The sequence below is a fragment of the Pelophylax lessonae genome (genome assembly GCF_965119305.1).
Source record: "Pelophylax lessonae genome assembly, chromosome: 1".
Classification (NCBI taxonomy): domain Eukaryota; kingdom Metazoa; phylum Chordata; class Amphibia; order Anura; family Ranidae; genus Pelophylax; species Pelophylax lessonae.
This window is the reverse complement of record NC_138768.1, coordinates 293935715-293953214: the sequence shown is the minus strand read 5'-3', so window position 1 is coordinate 293953214 and position 17500 is coordinate 293935715. Positions and strand designations below refer to the sequence as shown.

The following is a 17500-nucleotide window of genomic DNA, read 5'->3' as shown; positions in this document are numbered from 1 at the left end:
TTTACATTCGCAGATCAGAAGGTATACGACCCCGAAGGTCCTGCAATTCACAAAATGCTTAGCTTTAAACTTTAGACCATTAGGGAGGATAGGGTTCTGCAAGGTATGCATATATCTGCAATAATGGCATGCACCACATGAAAAAGTACCTTTGTACTTGCTTTTTCAAAACAATTTTGGTGTTCATGTGTCCTTCAACCATGTAAGTGTATACAATTATTTATATATTTATAAGGCTGTGTGTCACACTTTAAAACATGTTCAGACTAAGTATTCTGTCATTATATTGTATTGTAGCGACAATTGTTTGCTTTGATATATCTTTCCAATACTTACAGAAAAATTATTCCCAAAAAATCCCTGAAGAAGAGGTTCTCACCTTGAAACGTCGGATCTTGCATGGAATAATTGGTTGAGTGATTTGCACACCTTTACCAGTTTTGCCAGTAATTTTATCAATTATCACTGTATACCTATATACTTATGTATGATTATTTTTGATTATATTTTTCTTTTTTTGTAATAAAATTTATTTATATTCAATACTTTTTTTTGTATATTTTTGAGTGGCCTTCAAAGTCCCACCCCAAGGGGAATCTCCAAATATGTCTCTCATATCGGGATGGGGCACTCATATCTAGGAACACAGTGGGAACACACCTTTAGATTATATATATATATATTTTATTTTTTTTAATTTATATATATACACACACACACGGCTTTCTTTTGCTGCAACATGCCAAAATTGAGAATTGAGTTCCGCTACCTACAGCGATAGCCCCTTGCCCGCCGCTCACTGCTTTCACTTCCTAACACAGAAGCCAAGCTTCTGTACGTACAGGTGACAGCGCTCCTCTCCTGACGGTGCCCACAGCCCTCCCTGCACTGTGGTATCTGTATGAGAGCAGAGCAGGGAGGGACGGGAGGATAAGCACAGCTTCTCCACTGTCCCAGTGGAGGCTCCTTCTAAAGCCTGCTGCTAATTTGTAGCTGCTCTTCTTTAGCAGCCCCTCCCTCCTCTCCTCTCTTCTGACCTGTAACGCATGCAGTATATAATTTTGCACTCTGTACATAGCTAACTCTTGAGCCTTGCACCCTGTACATAGTGAACTCTTGAGCCTTCTATGCTGTACATAGGGAACTCTTGAGCCTTGCACCCTGTACATAGTGTACATAGTGCATTCCTGAGCCCTGCAATCTGTCCATAGTGCACTTCTGTATCCTGGAACATGTACATAGTGCACTCCTTAGTCTTGCAATCTGTATGTAGCACACTCCTCAACCCGGCACCCTGCACATAGTGTACTCATAAGTCCTGCACCCTGTACATAGCACACTCCTGAGTCCTGCATTCTGTACACAGCACACTTCTAAACCCTGCACCCTGCACATAGTGCACTCATGTGTCCTGCACCCGGTATGTAGCACATTCCTGGACCCTGCACTCTATGTGTAGTGTAAATATAAACCCTGTGCATAATGCACTCATTGTATTTAACAATGCCCTCCCATTGTTAGTACAATTTGACCACACCCACCCTTTTGTGTGGTGTGCTCTATCCCTGAGGAGGGGGGGGGGTTGTGGTGGGGGTGTGGTTGAGTTTCTGCACCTATTCTCTGAGAAAGCCCTGTGTATATATAAAATAATATCAAAACAAAATTGCTGACAGTACTAAAGGACACTGGGCACTCCGTATTATTACAGTCAAAGTAAAGAAGGATTCTTCTGATGTTATCCTAGAATTTCCAGGTAATGTGTAGGCCTTGCTGCCCTCTTCAGATAGGGGGAAAACTTAGACACAGTAGCTATACCATGAACAAAAGAGAGAGTTCATCATCCACTTATATTACCATATGAGTGATTTATTAGAATAAAAAGGAATTCCAATATATACACAAGAATATGTAAGTTCAGGCACATTAATAAAATCCAGTTAATATAATTCTTTAGCAGTGATCAAATTATGCTCATTTACTGGAATTGAGGCTTACACATTTCAAGGGAAGAACCTTCTTCACCAGAACTAACACATAACTATGAAGATAGATTTTGAGCCCCATCTCTCTCCTTCTAAAGTAGGGGGTGGGGCCAGGGCTCCTTGGGTTAATATTTGTAAAGTAGCAATCAGACCCAGCTATCAAAAACATATGCAGACAAAAAAACAATGAAATATATGAAGTGCTCAGAAATTAATGATACCAAATAGTAGTAGCGATAATAATGGCAATGGCAATAGCAATAACAGATGCCCCCATATATTGTAAGCTATATAATAAAAAAAAAAATCAATCTATTATAATCTGAATAGGAAAAGTGATTGCTGCTGGCAAAAGACGGACCTATATATAAATATATATAGTGATTGATCATTCACTTTTTTGTGCATGAGTAGGGGTATTATATATCACTCATTCGCATGGTGGGGCAGTATCTAGGGACCACCAATATAGGGGCTGTAGGGAAAAAGCCTTTGTCCTTATCAACACAGGAACAAGGTGCTTTGCCAGGATGATTCCCCTCAGCAAAGTGACCTTTCCCATGTTGAGGGTTTGTGGCCTGGTACAGGTATGATTCAGGATAAGCGCATGCTCATTCTCCCCTTTCTCCTTCTTTATCTTGCCAGGCCACATGCTCAGATAATGATCTGACAAGGTTTTTAGGGGAACCCCCTCTTTTTTGTGTGGGGTCTCCATTAACATATATACCAGAGCTTGATCTAGGATAGGGTCTGGAATATGTGAAGGGAATTCCCAGCTGCATCAATTAAAAACAGAAAGACGTGTCAGGAAGTTGTCATTTACCTGCAATTAAAACTCTATCCTTTTCTTTGTATATGTCTGTTATATGTTTCATTTTTACTGTTTCATTAAAGTATTATTAATATTACTGCTCCATGCTGAATGGATTTGTCAGTGCCCAACCCCATGCCATTTGTTTGACAATCCTTTGCCTATTGACTAGTGTTGAGCGAACACGGACTGTATTATTCGTGTTCGTACCGAATAATTGGATTTTTTTTACCCGAACACGGACACGGACACTTTACTGTATGTTCGGGTAAAAATCCGTGTTCGGTCGTTTTATTTCCGGGTTTTGCATGCTTTGGCGCTCTTTTCATGGCGGGCTTTCAACAGCCAATCAACAATCGTTTAACTGGTGTGCCTTAAGCCATCCCAGCCATGCCTGCAAATGTCTTAGTAGCTGTGATTGGCCGTCTGAAGCATGTGACCAAGTCTTTATAAGTTCGAGGCAGCCGCCGCAGCAGCGTCATTCTGCTGCTTAGCTAAGGGACAGAGCACACATCAATGTGCTGGCTGCTGATTAGGGAAAGATAGGCAGGAAAAAACCATTTGTGTCCGGATAGAATTGAGGGACAGGTCGGAGTGTTTAGGCAGGGCGAGTTGTAGGCATTTTAGGGATAGAGTCTGCTGAATTATAGGGTCAGTGTCTTCTACAAACTACAATCGATATTGCTGTGTGGGGGGTGGGGTGAATCTGCACTCAATCCTGATCTACGATCTCTTCTCAATCCTGTTAGGGACAGAGTCTGCTGAATTTTAGGGAAACTGTGTTCTACAAACTACAATCGATATTGCTGTGTGGTGTGGGATTGGAGATAGGCAGGTGTCAGTGATCCACATCAATTTTTCTGTGTGTGAGCTGCAGTGAACACAATCTTTTTGGGCTGCAGTGAACACAATCTTTTTGGGCTGCAGTGAACACAATCTTTTTGGGCTGCAGTGAACACAATCTTTTTGGGGTGCAGTGAACAAAATCTTTTTGGGGTGCAGTGAACACAATCCTTTTTGGTGTGCAGTGAACACAATCTTTGTGGGGTGCAGTGAACAAAATCCTTTGTGGGGTGCAGTGAACACAATCTTTTTGGGGTGCAGTGAACAAAATCCTTTTTGGGGTGCAGTGAACAACATCCTTTTTGGGGTGCAGTGAACACAATCTTTTTGGGGTGCAGTGAACAAAATCCTTTGTGGGGTGCAGTGAACACAATCTTTTTGGGGTGCAGTGAACACAATCTTTTTGGGGTGGAGTGAACAACATCCTTTTTGGGGTGCAGTGAACAAAATCCTTTTTGGGGTGCAGTGAACAAAATCATTTTTGGGGTGCAGTGAACACAATCTTTTTGGGGTGCAGTGAACACAATCTTTGTGGGGTGCAGTGAACACAATCTTTTTGGGGTGGAGTGAACAACATCCTTTTTGGGGTGCAGTGAACAACATCCTTTTTGGGGTGCAGTGAACACAATCTTTTTGGGGTGCAGTGAACACAATCTTTGTGGGGTACAGTGAACAGAATCTTTGTGGGGTGCAGTGAACACAATCTTTGGGGGGTACAGTGAACACAATCTTTTTGGGGTGCAGTGAACACAATCTTTGTGGGGTGCAGTGAACACAATCTTTTTGGGGTGGAGTGAACAAAATCATTTTTGGGGTGCAGTGAACAACATCCTTTTTGGGGTGCAGTGATCAAAATCCTTTTTGGGGTGCAGTGAACACAATCTTTTTGGGGTGCAGTGAACAAAATCCTTTGTGGGGTGCAGTGAACAGAATCTTTGTGGGGTGCAGTGAACACAATCTTTGGGGGGGTACAGTGAACACAATCTTTTTGGGGTGCAGTGAACACAATCTTTGTGGGGTACAGTGAACAGAATCTTTGTGGGGTGCAGTGAACACAATCTTTGGGGGGTACAGTGAACACAATCTTTTTGGGGTGCAGTGAACACAATCTTTGGGGGGTACAGTGAACACAATCTTTTTGGGGTGCAGTGAACACAATCTTTGTGGGGTGCAGTGAACACAATCTTTGGGGGGGTACAGTGAACACAATCTTTTTGGGGTGCAGTGAACAACATCCTTTTAGGGTGCAGTGAACACAATCTTTGTGGGGTGCAGTGAACAACATCCTTTTAGGGTGCAGTGAACACAATCTTTGTGGGGTACAGTGAACAGAATCTTTGTGGGGTGCAGTGAACACAATCTTTGGGGGGTACAGTGAACACAATCTTTGTGAGGTGCAGTGAACACAATCTTTGTGGGGTGCAGTGAACACAATCATTGTGGGGTGCAGTGAACTCAATCTTTGTGGGGTACAGTGAACACAATCTCATACTTCTGAAGATTTGAGGGTGCTGCCTGTTCCATACTCCCCCTACTCCTCATCTAGCCTTTTAGGGGTACAAACAATAGTAATTGGGGCCTAGTGTGGTTGTGTACGTGTGATATACATACACTTTTTTTGGATCATATTTTCTATTCCGCTATTTAATCAAAAACCTTTGGGGATCAGTTAAATTGGGGGATAGTCTGTGTTGGTACGTGTGAGAGAGATCCACCTTTCCAAGTTGTTGGGGTTCATCTCATACTTCTGAAGGTTTGAGGGTGCTGCCTGTTCCATACTCCCCCTACTCCTAGCCTTTTAGGGGTACAAACAATAGTAATTGGGGCCTAGTGTGGTTGTGTACGTGTGATATACATACACTTTTTTTGGATCATATTTTCTATTCCGCTATTTAATCAAAAACCTTTGGGGATCAGTTAAATTGGGGGATAGTCTGTGTTGGTACGTGTGAGAGAGATCCACCTTTCCAAGTTGTTGGGGTTCATCTCATACTTCTGAAGGTTTGAGGGTGCTGCCTGTTCCATACCCCCCCTACTCCTCATCTAGCCTTTTAGGGGTACAAACAATAGTAATTGGGGCCTAGTGTGGTTGTGTACGTGTGATATACATACACTTTTTTTGGATCATATTTTCTATTCCGCTATTTAATCAAAAACCTTTGGGGATCAGTTAAATTGGGGGATAGTCTGTGTTGGTACGTGTGAGAGAGATCCACCTTTCCAAGTTTTTGGGGTTCATCTCATACTTCTGAAGATTTGAGGGTGCTGCCTGTTCCATACCCCCCCTACTCCTCATCTAGCCTTTTAGGGGTACAAACAATAGTAATTGGGGCCTAGTGTGGTTGTGTACGTGTGATATACATACACTTTTTTTGGATCATATTTTCTATTCCGCTATTTAATCAAAAACCTTTGGGGATCAGTTAAATTGGGGGATAGTCTGTGTTGGTACGTGTGAGAGAGATCCACCTTTCCAAGTTGTTGGGGTTCATCTCATACTTCTGAAGGTTTGAGGGTGCTGCCTGTTCCATACCCCCCCTACTCCTCATCTAGCCTTTTAGGGGTACAAACAATAGTAATTGGGGCCTAGTGTGGTTGTGTACGTGTGATATACATACACTTTTTTTGGATCATATTTTCTATTCCGCTATTTAATCAAAAACCTTTGGGGATCAGTTAAATTGGGGGATAGTCTGTGTTGGTACGTGTGAGAGAGATCCACCTTTCCAAGTTGTTGGGGTTCATCTCATACTTCTGAAGGTTTGAGGGTGCTGCCTGTTCCATACTCCCCCTACTCCTCATCTAGCCTTTTAGGGGTACAAACAATAGTAATTGGGGCCTAGTGTGGTTGTGTACGTGTGATATACATACACTTTTTTTGGATCATATTTTCTATTCCGCTATTTAATCAAAAACCTTTGGGGATCAGTTAAATTGGGGGATAGTCTGTGTTGGTACGTGTGAGAGAGATCCACCTTTCCAAGTTGTTGGGGTTCATCTCATACTTCTGAAGGTTTGAGGGTGCTGCCTGTTCCATACTCCCCCTACTCCTAGCCTTTTAGGGGTACAAACAATAGTAATTGGGGCCCAGTGTGGTTGTGTACGTGTGATATACATACACTTTTTTTGGATCATATTTTCTATTCCGCTATTTAATCAAAAACCTTTGGGGATCAGTTAAATTGGGGGATAGTCTGTGTTGGTACGTGTGAGAGAGATCCACCTTTCCAAGTTGTTGGGGTTCATCTCATACTTCTGAAGGTTTGAGGGTGCTGCCTGTTCCATACCCCCCCTACTCCTCATCTAGCCTTTTAGGGGTACAAACAATAGTAATTGGGGCCTAGTGTGGTTGTGTACGTGTGATATACATACACTTTTTTTGGATCATATTTTCTATTCCGCTATTTAATCAAAAACCTTTGGGGATCAGTTAAATTGGGGGATAGTCTGTGTTGGTACGTGTGAGAGAGATCCACCTTTCCAAGTTGTTGGGGTTCATCTCATACTTCTGAAGGTTTGAGGGTGCTGCCTGTTCCATACTCCCCCTACTCCTCATCTAGCCTTTTAGGGGTACAAACAATAGTAATTGGGGCCCAGTGTGGTTGTGTACGTGTGATATACATACACTTTTTTTGGATCATATTTTCTATTCCGCTATTTAATCAAAAACCTTTGGGGATCAGTTAAATTGGGGGATAGTCTGTGTTGGTACGTGTGAGAGAGATCCACCTTTCCAAGTTGTTGGGGTTCATCTCATACTTCTGAAGGTTTGAGGGTGCTGCCTGTTCCATACTCCCCCTACTCCTAGCCTTTTAGGGGTACAAACAATAGTAATTGGGGCCTAGTGTGGTTGTGTACGTGTGATATACATACACTTTTTTTGGATCATATTTTCTATTCCGCTATTTAATCAAAAACCTTTGGGGATCAGTTAAATTGGGGGATAGTCTGTGTTGGTACGTGTGAGAGAGATCCACCTTTCCAAGTTGTTGGGGTTCATCTTATACTTCTGAAGGTTTGAGGGTGCTGCCTGTTCCATACCCCCCCTACTCCTCATCTAGCCTTTTAGGGGTACAAACAATAGTAATTGGGGCCTAGTGTGGTTGTGTACGTGTGATATACATACACTTTTTTTGGATCATATTTTCTATTCCGCTATTTAATCAAAAACCTTTGGGGATCAGTTAAATTGGGGGATAGTCTGTGTTGGTACGTGTGAGAGAGATCCACCTTTCCAAGTTGTTGGGGTTCATCTCATACTTCTGAAGGTTTGAGGGTGCTGCCTGTTCCATACTCCCCCTACTCCTCATCTAGCCTTTTAGGGGTACAAACAATAGTAATTGGGGCCTAGTGTGGTTGTGTACGTGTGATATACATACACTTTTTTTGGATCATATTTTCTATTCCGCTATTTAATCAAAAACCTTTGGGGATCAGTTAAATTGGGGGATAGTCTGTGTTGGTACGTGTGAGAGAGATCCACCTTTCCAAGTTGTTGGGGTTCATCTCATACTTCTGAAGGTTTGAGGGTGCTGCCTGTTCCATACTCCCCCTACTCCTAGCCTTTTAGGGGTACAAACAATAGTAATTGGGGCCTAGTGTGGTTGTGTACGTGTGATATACATACACTTTTTTTGGATCATATTTTCTATTCCGCTATTTAATCAAAAACCTTTGGGGATCAGTTAAATTGGGGGATAGTCTGTGTTGGTACGTGTGAGAGAGATCCACCTTTCCAAGTTGTTGGGGTTCATCTCATACTTCTGAAGGTTTGAGGGTGCTGCCTGTTCCATACTCCCCCTACTCCTCATCTAGCCTTTTAGGGGTACAAACAATAGTAATTGGGGCCCAGTGTGGTTGTGTACGTGTGATATACATACACTTTTTTTGGATCATATTTTCTATTCCGCTATTTAATCAAAAACCTTTGGGGATCAGTTAAATTGGGGGATAGTCTGTGTTGGTACGTGTGAGAGAGATCCACCTTTCCAAGTTGTTGGGGTTCATCTCATACTTCTGAAGGTTTGAGGGTGCTGCCTGTTCCATACTCCCCCTACTCCTAGCCTTTTAGGGGTACAAACAATAGTAATTGGGGCCTAGTGTGGTTGTGTACGTGTGATATACATACACTTTTTTTGGATCATATTTTCTATTCCGCTATTTAATCAAAAACCTTTGGGGATCAGTTAAATTGGGGGATAGTCTGTGTTGGTACGTGTGAGAGAGATCCACCTTTCCAAGTTGTTGGGGTTCATCTCATACTTCTGAAGGTTTGAGGGTGCTGCCTGTTCCATACCCCCCCTACTCCTCATCTAGCCTTTTAGGGGTACAAACAATAGTAATTGGGGCCTAGTGTGGTTGTGTACGTGTGATATACATACACTTTTTTTGGATCATATTTTCTATTCCGCTATTTAATCAAAAACCTTTGGGGATCAGTTAAATTGGGGGATAGTCTGTGTTGGTACGTGTGAGAGAGATCCACCTTTCCAAGTTGTTGGGGTTCATCTCATACTTCTGAAGGTTTGAGGGTGCTGCCTGTTCCATACTCCCCCTACTCCTCATCTAGCCTTTTAGGGGTACAAACAATAGTAATTGGGGCCTAGTGTGGTTGTGTACGTGTGATATACATACACTTTTTTTGGATCATATTTTCTATTCCGCTATTTAATCAAAAACCTTTGGGGATCAGTTAAATTGGGGGATAGTCTGTGTTGGTACGTGTGAGAGAGATCCACCTTTCCAAGTTGTTGGGGTTCATCTCATACTTCTGAAGGTTTGAGGGTGCTGCCTGTTCCATACTCCCCCTACTCCTAGCCTTTTAGGGGTACAAACAATAGTAATTGGGGCCTAGTGTGGTTGTGTACGTGTGATATACATACACTTTTTTTGGATCATATTTTCTATTCCGCTATTTAATCAAAAACCTTTGGGGATCAGTTAAATTGGGGGATAGTCTGTGTTGGTACGTGTGAGAGAGATCCACCTTTCCAAGTTGTTGGGGTTCATCTCATACTTCTGAAGGTTTGAGGGTGCTGCCTGTTCCATACCCCCCCTACTCCTCATCTAGCCTTTTAGGGGTACAAACAATAGTAATTGGGGCCTAGTGTGGTTGTGTACGTGTGATATACATACACTTTTTTTATGATCATATTTTCTATTCCGCTATTTAATCAAAAACCTTTGGGGATCAGTTAAATTGGGGGATAGTCTGTGTTGGTACGTGTGAGAGAGATCCACCTTTCCAAGTTGTTGGGGTTCATCTCATACTTCTGAAGGTTTGAGGGTGCTGCCTGTTCCATACTCCCCCTACTCCTAGCCTTTTAGGGGTACAAACAATAGTAATTGGGGCCTAGTGTGGTTGTGTACGTGTGATATACATACACTTTTTTTGGATCATATTTTCTATTCCGCTATTTAATCAAAAACCTTTGGGGATCAGTTAAATTGGGGGATAGTCTGTGTTGGTACGTGTGAGAGAGATCCACCTTTCCAAGTTGTTGGGGTTCATCTCATACTTCTGAAGGTTTGAGGGTGCTGCCTGTTCCATACTCCCCCTACTCCTCATCTAGCCTTTTAGGGGTACAAACAATAGTAATTGGGGCCCAGTGTGGTTGTGTACGTGTGATATACATACACTTTTTTTGGATCATATTTTCTATTCCGCTATTTAATCAAAAACCTTTGGGGATCAGTTAAATTGGGGGATAGTCTGTGTTGGTACGTATGAGAGAGATCCACCTTTCCAAGTTGTTGGGGTTCATCTCATACTTCTGAAGGTTTGAGGGTGCTGCCTGTTCCATACCCCCCCTACTCCTCATCTAGCCTTTTAGGGGTACAAACAATAGTAATTGGGGCCTAGTGTGGTTGTGTACGTGTGATATACATACACTTTTTTTGGATCATATTTTCTATTCCGCTATTTAATCAAAAACCTTTGGGGATCAGTTAAATTGGGGGATAGTCTGTGTTGGTACGTGTGAGAGAGATCCACCTTTCCAAGTTGTTGGGGTTCATCTCATACTTCTGAAGGTTTGAGGGTGCTGCCTGTTCCATACCCCCCCTACTCCTCATCTAGCCTTTTAGGGGTACAAACAATAGTAATTGGGGCCTAGTGTGGTTGTGTACGTGTGATATACATACACTTTTTTTGGATCATATTTTCTATTCCGCTATTTAATCAAAAACCTTTGGGGATCAGTTAAATTGGGGGATAGTCTGTGTTGGTACGTGTGAGAGAGATCCACCTTTCCAAGTTGTTGGGGTTCATCTCATACTTCTGAAGGTTTGAGGGTGCTGCCTGTTCCATACCCCCCCTACTCCTCATCTAGCCTTTTAGGGGTACAAACAATAGTAATTGGGGCCTAGTGTGGTTGTGTACGTGTGATATACATACACTTTTTTTGGATCATATTTTCTATTCCGCTATTTAATCAAAAACCTTTGGGGATCAGTTAAATTGGGGGATAGTCTGTGTTGGTACGTGTGAGAGAGATCCACCTTTCCAAGTTTTTGGGGTTCATCTCATACTTCTGAAGATTTGAGGGTGCTGCATGTTCCATACTCCTCTTCCTCATCCTCCCTTTAGGGTAGGAAAAAATTTAATCGGGCCTAGTCTGTGTTTGTACGTGTGAGATACACAGTTTTTTATCCTATTCCGCTATTCAATACACACCCTTTTGGTGTAAAAAACATTAAATTGCGGCATAGTTTGCATATTTGACATTTGCATATATTGTGCCTTGTTGCGCTGTTTTGGGTACTCCACCAACATGGCCAGTGGCAATGACGCCATTCTCAGCTTAACTATCCCACTTCTATGCCTCCTTGAAAAAACAATTTGGGCGATGATGGAAGAGGATGTGGCACAGGATGAGGAGGAGGAGGAGGAGGATGAAGAGGTAACATTTCAAAGGCTTTCAGGGCAGTCATTCGCAAGGGGCTCCGAGGGTGGGTTCCTGCACACACAAACGCCAGGGACACAATTGTCCAGCAGGGGCACAGTTCTGGAGGATGAGGAGGATGAGGAGGAGGAGGAGCTGGAGGAGGAGATGGAACCATGTTCACAGCAGGGTGGCACCCAGGCCAGCTCATGGCCATCACTGGTGCGTGGCTGGGGGGATACAGAGGACACGGACGATACACCTCCCACAGAGGACAGCCTTTCGTCGCCTCTGGGCAGCCTGGCACACATGAGCGATTACATGCTGCAGTGTCTCCACAACGACCGCCGAGTTGCCCACATTCTAACTTGTGCTGATTACTGGGTGGCCACGCTGCTGGATCCCCGTTACAAGGACAACGTACCGTCCTTAATTCACTCACTGGAGCGCGATCGCAAGATGCGCGAGTACAAGCGCACGCTGGTAGACGCCATGCTGCTGGCATTCCCATCTGACAGCGGGGCCACAGTGGAAGCACAAGGCAGAGGAGGAGGAGGAGGAGGTCGCCAACGCAACCAGGGCACCGCCAGCACCTCAGAAGGCAGGGTTAGCATGGCCGAAATGTGGAAAAGCTTTGTCAGCACGCCACAACAAACAGCAGCACCAGCAGCTCAGATGGAACGTCTTAGCAGGAGGCAGCATTTTACCAACATGGTGGAGCAGTATGTGTGCACACGCCTACATGTAGTGAATGACGGGTCTGCCCCCTTCAACTTCTGGGTCTCCAAATTGGGCACATGGCCTGAGCTTGCCCTTTACGCCTTGGAGGTGCTGGCGTGCCCTGCAGCCAGTGTATTATCTAAACGGGTATTTAGCACGGCTGGGGGCGTTATAACAGACAAGCGCAGCCGCCTGTCCAGAGACAATGTGGACAAGCTCACGTTCATTAAAATGAACCAGGCATGGATCCCACGGGACTTTTCCGTACCTTATGCAGAATAGCAATGGATACCGACCTTACCCACCCATTGTTCCATTTTTGCTCTTTCTCACTCTTTTGGGGTGTACCCTCATTTAAAATTTTTGAAAAGAAGCAGTGTTGGCTACCTCGTCCTCCTCCTCAGGGCCAGATTAATGTAGGGGCTATTGGAGCTGCAGCTCCAGGCCCCTACCTTTTATATAGGCCCCGGGTTGGCCATATTCACTGTTACCGCTCTTCTGTCACTTGTAAACACAGAAGTCTGGCTTCTATGCTCGCTTCCCCAGGCAGCACCCTCAGAACCTCCCCACACAGCGTGAAGGCCGGACAAGGAGGGACAGTTGGCGATGCATGGATGTGTTTATGGGCTTCAGAGACAGCATCCCATGTTGAATTAGGCATGCATGGCTGCACCCTTCCTCCTCTGGGTGCATGGCAAGGCACGGCCCTTAAGGCCCTTCAAAATCCTCAGCACCAAGCCCATGATGCTGTTAATCCGGCCCTGGTCCTCCTCCACCGCCGCTTCCACCTACACCGCCCATAGGTGTGCGCAGCCTATTGCATTAAGGTGTGCACCCCAAAGTTGAAATACACATGCATGTGTTTGCCAGCAGGGAGAGTAATGTATCGGGGCCATGTACCTGTAGGCAAGGAGAAATAGAGCAGAGCAGGTCCCAGGGAGATCTTTCCCATCTCCTCACTGGCAATGCTATGTGCCCTAGGTGATTAGGGTGTGCCCAGGCACACCCAGCACACCCTGTGCGCACGCCTATGTCACCGCCACATCCACCACCACCTCAACCTCCCTCCTACTCCATATGGGCCTCGTCCTTCAGAGATGAAGAAGAACATTGTTTTATTTTTCTGTTTTTTTTTGTTGTTTTAAGTTATTTCCCTATCCACATTTGTTTGCAGAGCACTTGCCATGCTCTTAATTACGTTTTGCTGCCATTTGCAGCACTCTAGCCCTTTCCTTTGGTGTTTTAGAGCCATTTTAGTGCCTTAAAGTTCGGGTCCCCATTGACTTCAATGGGGTTCGGTGTCCGGGAAAAGTTCGGTAAAAGTCCGGGACACGGACCCGGACTTTTTTTTAAAGTTCGGCCGAACCCGTCGAACACGGACATCTAGGTGTCCGCTCAACCCTACTATTGACCTAGAAAATGGCTATCACTGATTTCTGGAATTCATCTCCCATTGACTTCAGCAGGGTTTGGATTTCACATCCAAACTTTGGTAAAAGTTGCTGAATCTCCCGAAATCAAAGCCAGGTACATTCAGCTGATCGCTATTTTTTTAAATTATGATCATGATGATAATTAATAATGATTAGCTATGACTTCTAAATATGTTTCTGTATTTCAGCTGTTTCAGTCTTCAGCCATTTTTTAGGGGGGCGTTTTAGAAAGAGAGGGACGGAGTAGAATCCTTGTCAATTCTACTGCTTTCTGAGGTCGTTTTTTTTCCAATTCTGGTGTTCTCCCCAGTACAGGGAGTAAGATAAAATCCCAACAAGACATACACCAATAAAAACTTGACTGTCCAAAACAAAAAAAGTTTTGGTTAGAGTTACATTTAGAATGCTCATATTTATTGACTGTGTTGTCTTGTGTATCCAGATGCTGATTCTGAGGCTGAGAGATAGTGTTATGAAAATGGGTGAAGAGTTGGAAAACGCAGCAGAGTCTGAAGCTCGAGAGAAAGAAAATGCCAAGTATTATCAGATGCGCATGGAGGAAATGAAGGCAGAGATGAATGAGTTGATGCAGAGAGAGATGGAGTCTAGTCGGAGGAGTGTAGAACTGGTAAGTGCCTACATTTTACCCTTTCATATGCAGATAAGTCAATGTCGTGCAACAATAAGCAGTTCCTCAATGTGCATCAATGTTCATTTAGAGTTTACAAACACTTTAAGGTGCTTATACATGTATCCTAACAATAAACAACTTACTAATATTATTACTTTTCTTCCTTATTGGTCCGTTAAATATACAATTACTTGTTTTATCTGATTGATAAGGAAATAAAATATCTGTTTATCATGTCAAAAATCTTGTAAGATCATAACTTTCTCTCTTCTTATACTGCATCCTATCAGTTACAATGTTCCAAATAACCTCTGTGTACTACCCCCCCCCCCCCTTCATGTGATGGAAAAGAGGAGAGGGGGTAGTGTTCTGCTGTAGTCATGTCCTAAAGAGAAAATGTTGCTTCTCCAATGGGACAGCATAATGAGTGAGCTTTTTCACTCTACACCAGAAAATTGTTTTATGGCCAGATCAACAGGTGAAAATAAAGAGTTAAAACTGAGAAAAGAGAACAAATGCAGTCACCACACCACCACATACAAAAGACTGATAATCTGCAATTTATTATATTTTTGTTCCTGGTTTTTGATATTTTTTAAGGTTTTATTAGATGTGATGGTTGTAAAGTAGCAAAATGCCTAAAAACATTTACTTGCGCCTTGCTGTGGAAAGAATTGTCATCCTGTATCCCCAGTAAAGTACAATCATCAAATGCCTGAGGAAGGGGTTTTGCGTGGCTCTGAAATGTTGCACTTTCGTGGCTGTGATCACTTTAATAAAGTGTTGGTCATTTTTTTCAAGATCCATGGTGTGTTGCTCTGATTAATGTTGAAACCAGTTTTCAGCAGGTAGTCGCCACAGCACCCATTTCCAGTAACGTGTGTAATGGGAACATTCTGCTTGAGCCACTAAAGTACAAGGATTAATTGAAAGTGATGTTATTATGTCTTGTATATATTATCTTGTAACTAAACCTTAAGCTGCTTTCAGCATTTCAACATTTGCTTCTATTTGTATACCGAGCACATACATGGTGCCTAGCTTTTAGCCGCTGTCAAGCTGTCATTTCGGAAGCCCCCAACACTTGAGCCATTTTGCCTTTTACAGTTACTAATCTGTGAGGGAGCAAATTGACTAAATCCACTTTACACATAGTAAACCTAATAAACATGAAGAAAACAATAATAGGTGCTAGCAGACTTGTTCAATACAGAATTCATATTCTTACATGCCAATTTATAAATGCAGCAACTCTTAACAAAAACCCAAACTTTGTCTATTACCAGTCAAACTTTAAAAGCGTGAATTCTGATTGGTTGCCACCAGCTACCACTTACAAATAGAACTTGAGAATAAGAACACTTAAAATAAGGCTAGTGGGGACTTGCAGTCTGGAAATCACTGTACACAATTCAGCTGATAGCCTAGTTAAAAAAAAAAAAGAGAAACATATTGTGTAAAATTGATGGACGAACAGTTTACCAGCAAATCTAGCATAAGCATTGTAGAGCAATGAGTTGCAGGATCTTTTTTTTTTTATATAGAAGCAACAGACATATTGCTTCATATCCCAGAGGACTGAAATCTAAGAATCTAATTCCAGCAACATGGAAAACTGAGAGCTAAGGAGATACACTTTGCCATGAACTGTGCACCCTTCAGCATTTGTGGTGTTAAATGCTGGGTTGATTGCATCAAAGTTCCTGTTTGCATTTCCTCCAGTGAGAAGCTGGCCTTAACTCAATCTGACTTCTTTTTATTACCTCGATTTGGAACACTATTCCTTGTAATAACTGATTGCTGTCAGGCCAGCGTATTAAACGCTGGATGCCGGTATTAGCTCATAAAGCAAATCTCCTGGGCCAGCATATAGTTTAGAAAAAGGAAATTGTTCTTATTCGCTCCATCAGATGCCAGTGGCTGTCCTAAGTCAGAAAGAAATGAAGGTATGAAACAAAAAAAAGGGGGCCACATTACCATTTTTTGACTGATAACAGATTATTCCCTGTATTAAACTATTCAGTGGACATGTTATATACCTAACATATTGCAGCAAACGTGCTTATTAAATATATATTTCTTTCTCGTTGTTTCTTTTCTCGTCGGATGTTGAAATCTCCTTTTCAAAGTGTTTAATTCGCATTCAATGAAGCAATAAAATAAAGCAGTCAAACATATTTTGCTGCTGCCAAGCAGTTTGTGTCTATTTAGTGGCAAAAAAGCACAGTGTGTCACGGGTTAGGCTGAAAATAGACCATGTGACAACCATCATTTTATATTTGCCGCAAAGACAATACCATCAAAGTGTGAAGCTGTGATATATAGCCTTTCCCTTTTATACATTTTATGTAGCTGAACATTCTTTTTGTCTGTGTTATTAAAGCAACCTGATATGGTAATTACTACCTCACGCTGATCAGACTGTTTCTATTATAGTTTATGAAACATTAGCTTATTTTTCACCCTAATGAATACAGCACATTCTTTATATAACTAGGTTTCCCAGGGTCATCTAAAAAGAATGTAGCTATAGAGACATAATAATGGATAAAAGCTGAAGTCTAGTGATTTTGTTTTTAAATCAGCACCAAGGACAGCACTTACGAAGAATGTGCTGGTGACTGCTCTGTTACTGGAAATCCTCAGTCCTCTTCCCTCTGGAAACCCACCACCACCTGTGATCTTCTGATTCTGCAGGGATTAATATGCAAGGCATCACCTGTCACACATACTCAACAAAAGTGCCAACTATGCCAGCCCCCCCCCCCACACATACACTCCATTTATAGAAACTCTACTATGGTTTCTCACAATAAAACTAAGGCTGACCTTCCATTAACCCACCCATCCTCCATTTATAGAGTGCACTTCATTCATTTAAGTACCATCCCTGGTGCTGATTTTAAAAAAAAAAATCAATAAACTTAAACTTTAAGTCAGCTTTGGGCTAGGTTCACACATGTACAGCTCATGTTTGCGCAGGCACAGCAGCCTATTCATTTGAATTGGCTGCTGTGCCTGCAGGAAACAAATGAAAAAGGTCCCTGCACCTTTTTAAAAAAGCAGCCACGCGGAATTTTGCATGGTGCTTTTGCGATTTACCACACCCAAAAATGTTCTGCTTTTTTAGATGGGTAGGGGTGCCATTAAGAATTAATGGCACCCCCGCATATTTGCTAAAAGGCAGTGCTTTTGCC

The 17500-nt window shown here is 42.7% G+C and overlaps 1 protein-coding gene across 1 annotated transcript in view; it reads left to right on the top strand.

Moving 5' to 3' along the window:
* Window positions 1–17500, top strand: part of MYO18B (myosin XVIIIB) — an 842989-nt gene that overhangs the window by 679208 nt on the left and 146281 nt on the right. Inside the window, exon 40 of the mRNA XM_082258232.1 lies at window positions 14115–14300. Within this exon, the coding sequence (XP_082114358.1) occupies window positions 14115–14300 (186 nt within the window). The remainder of the gene's footprint in view (window positions 1–14114; window positions 14301–17500) is intronic.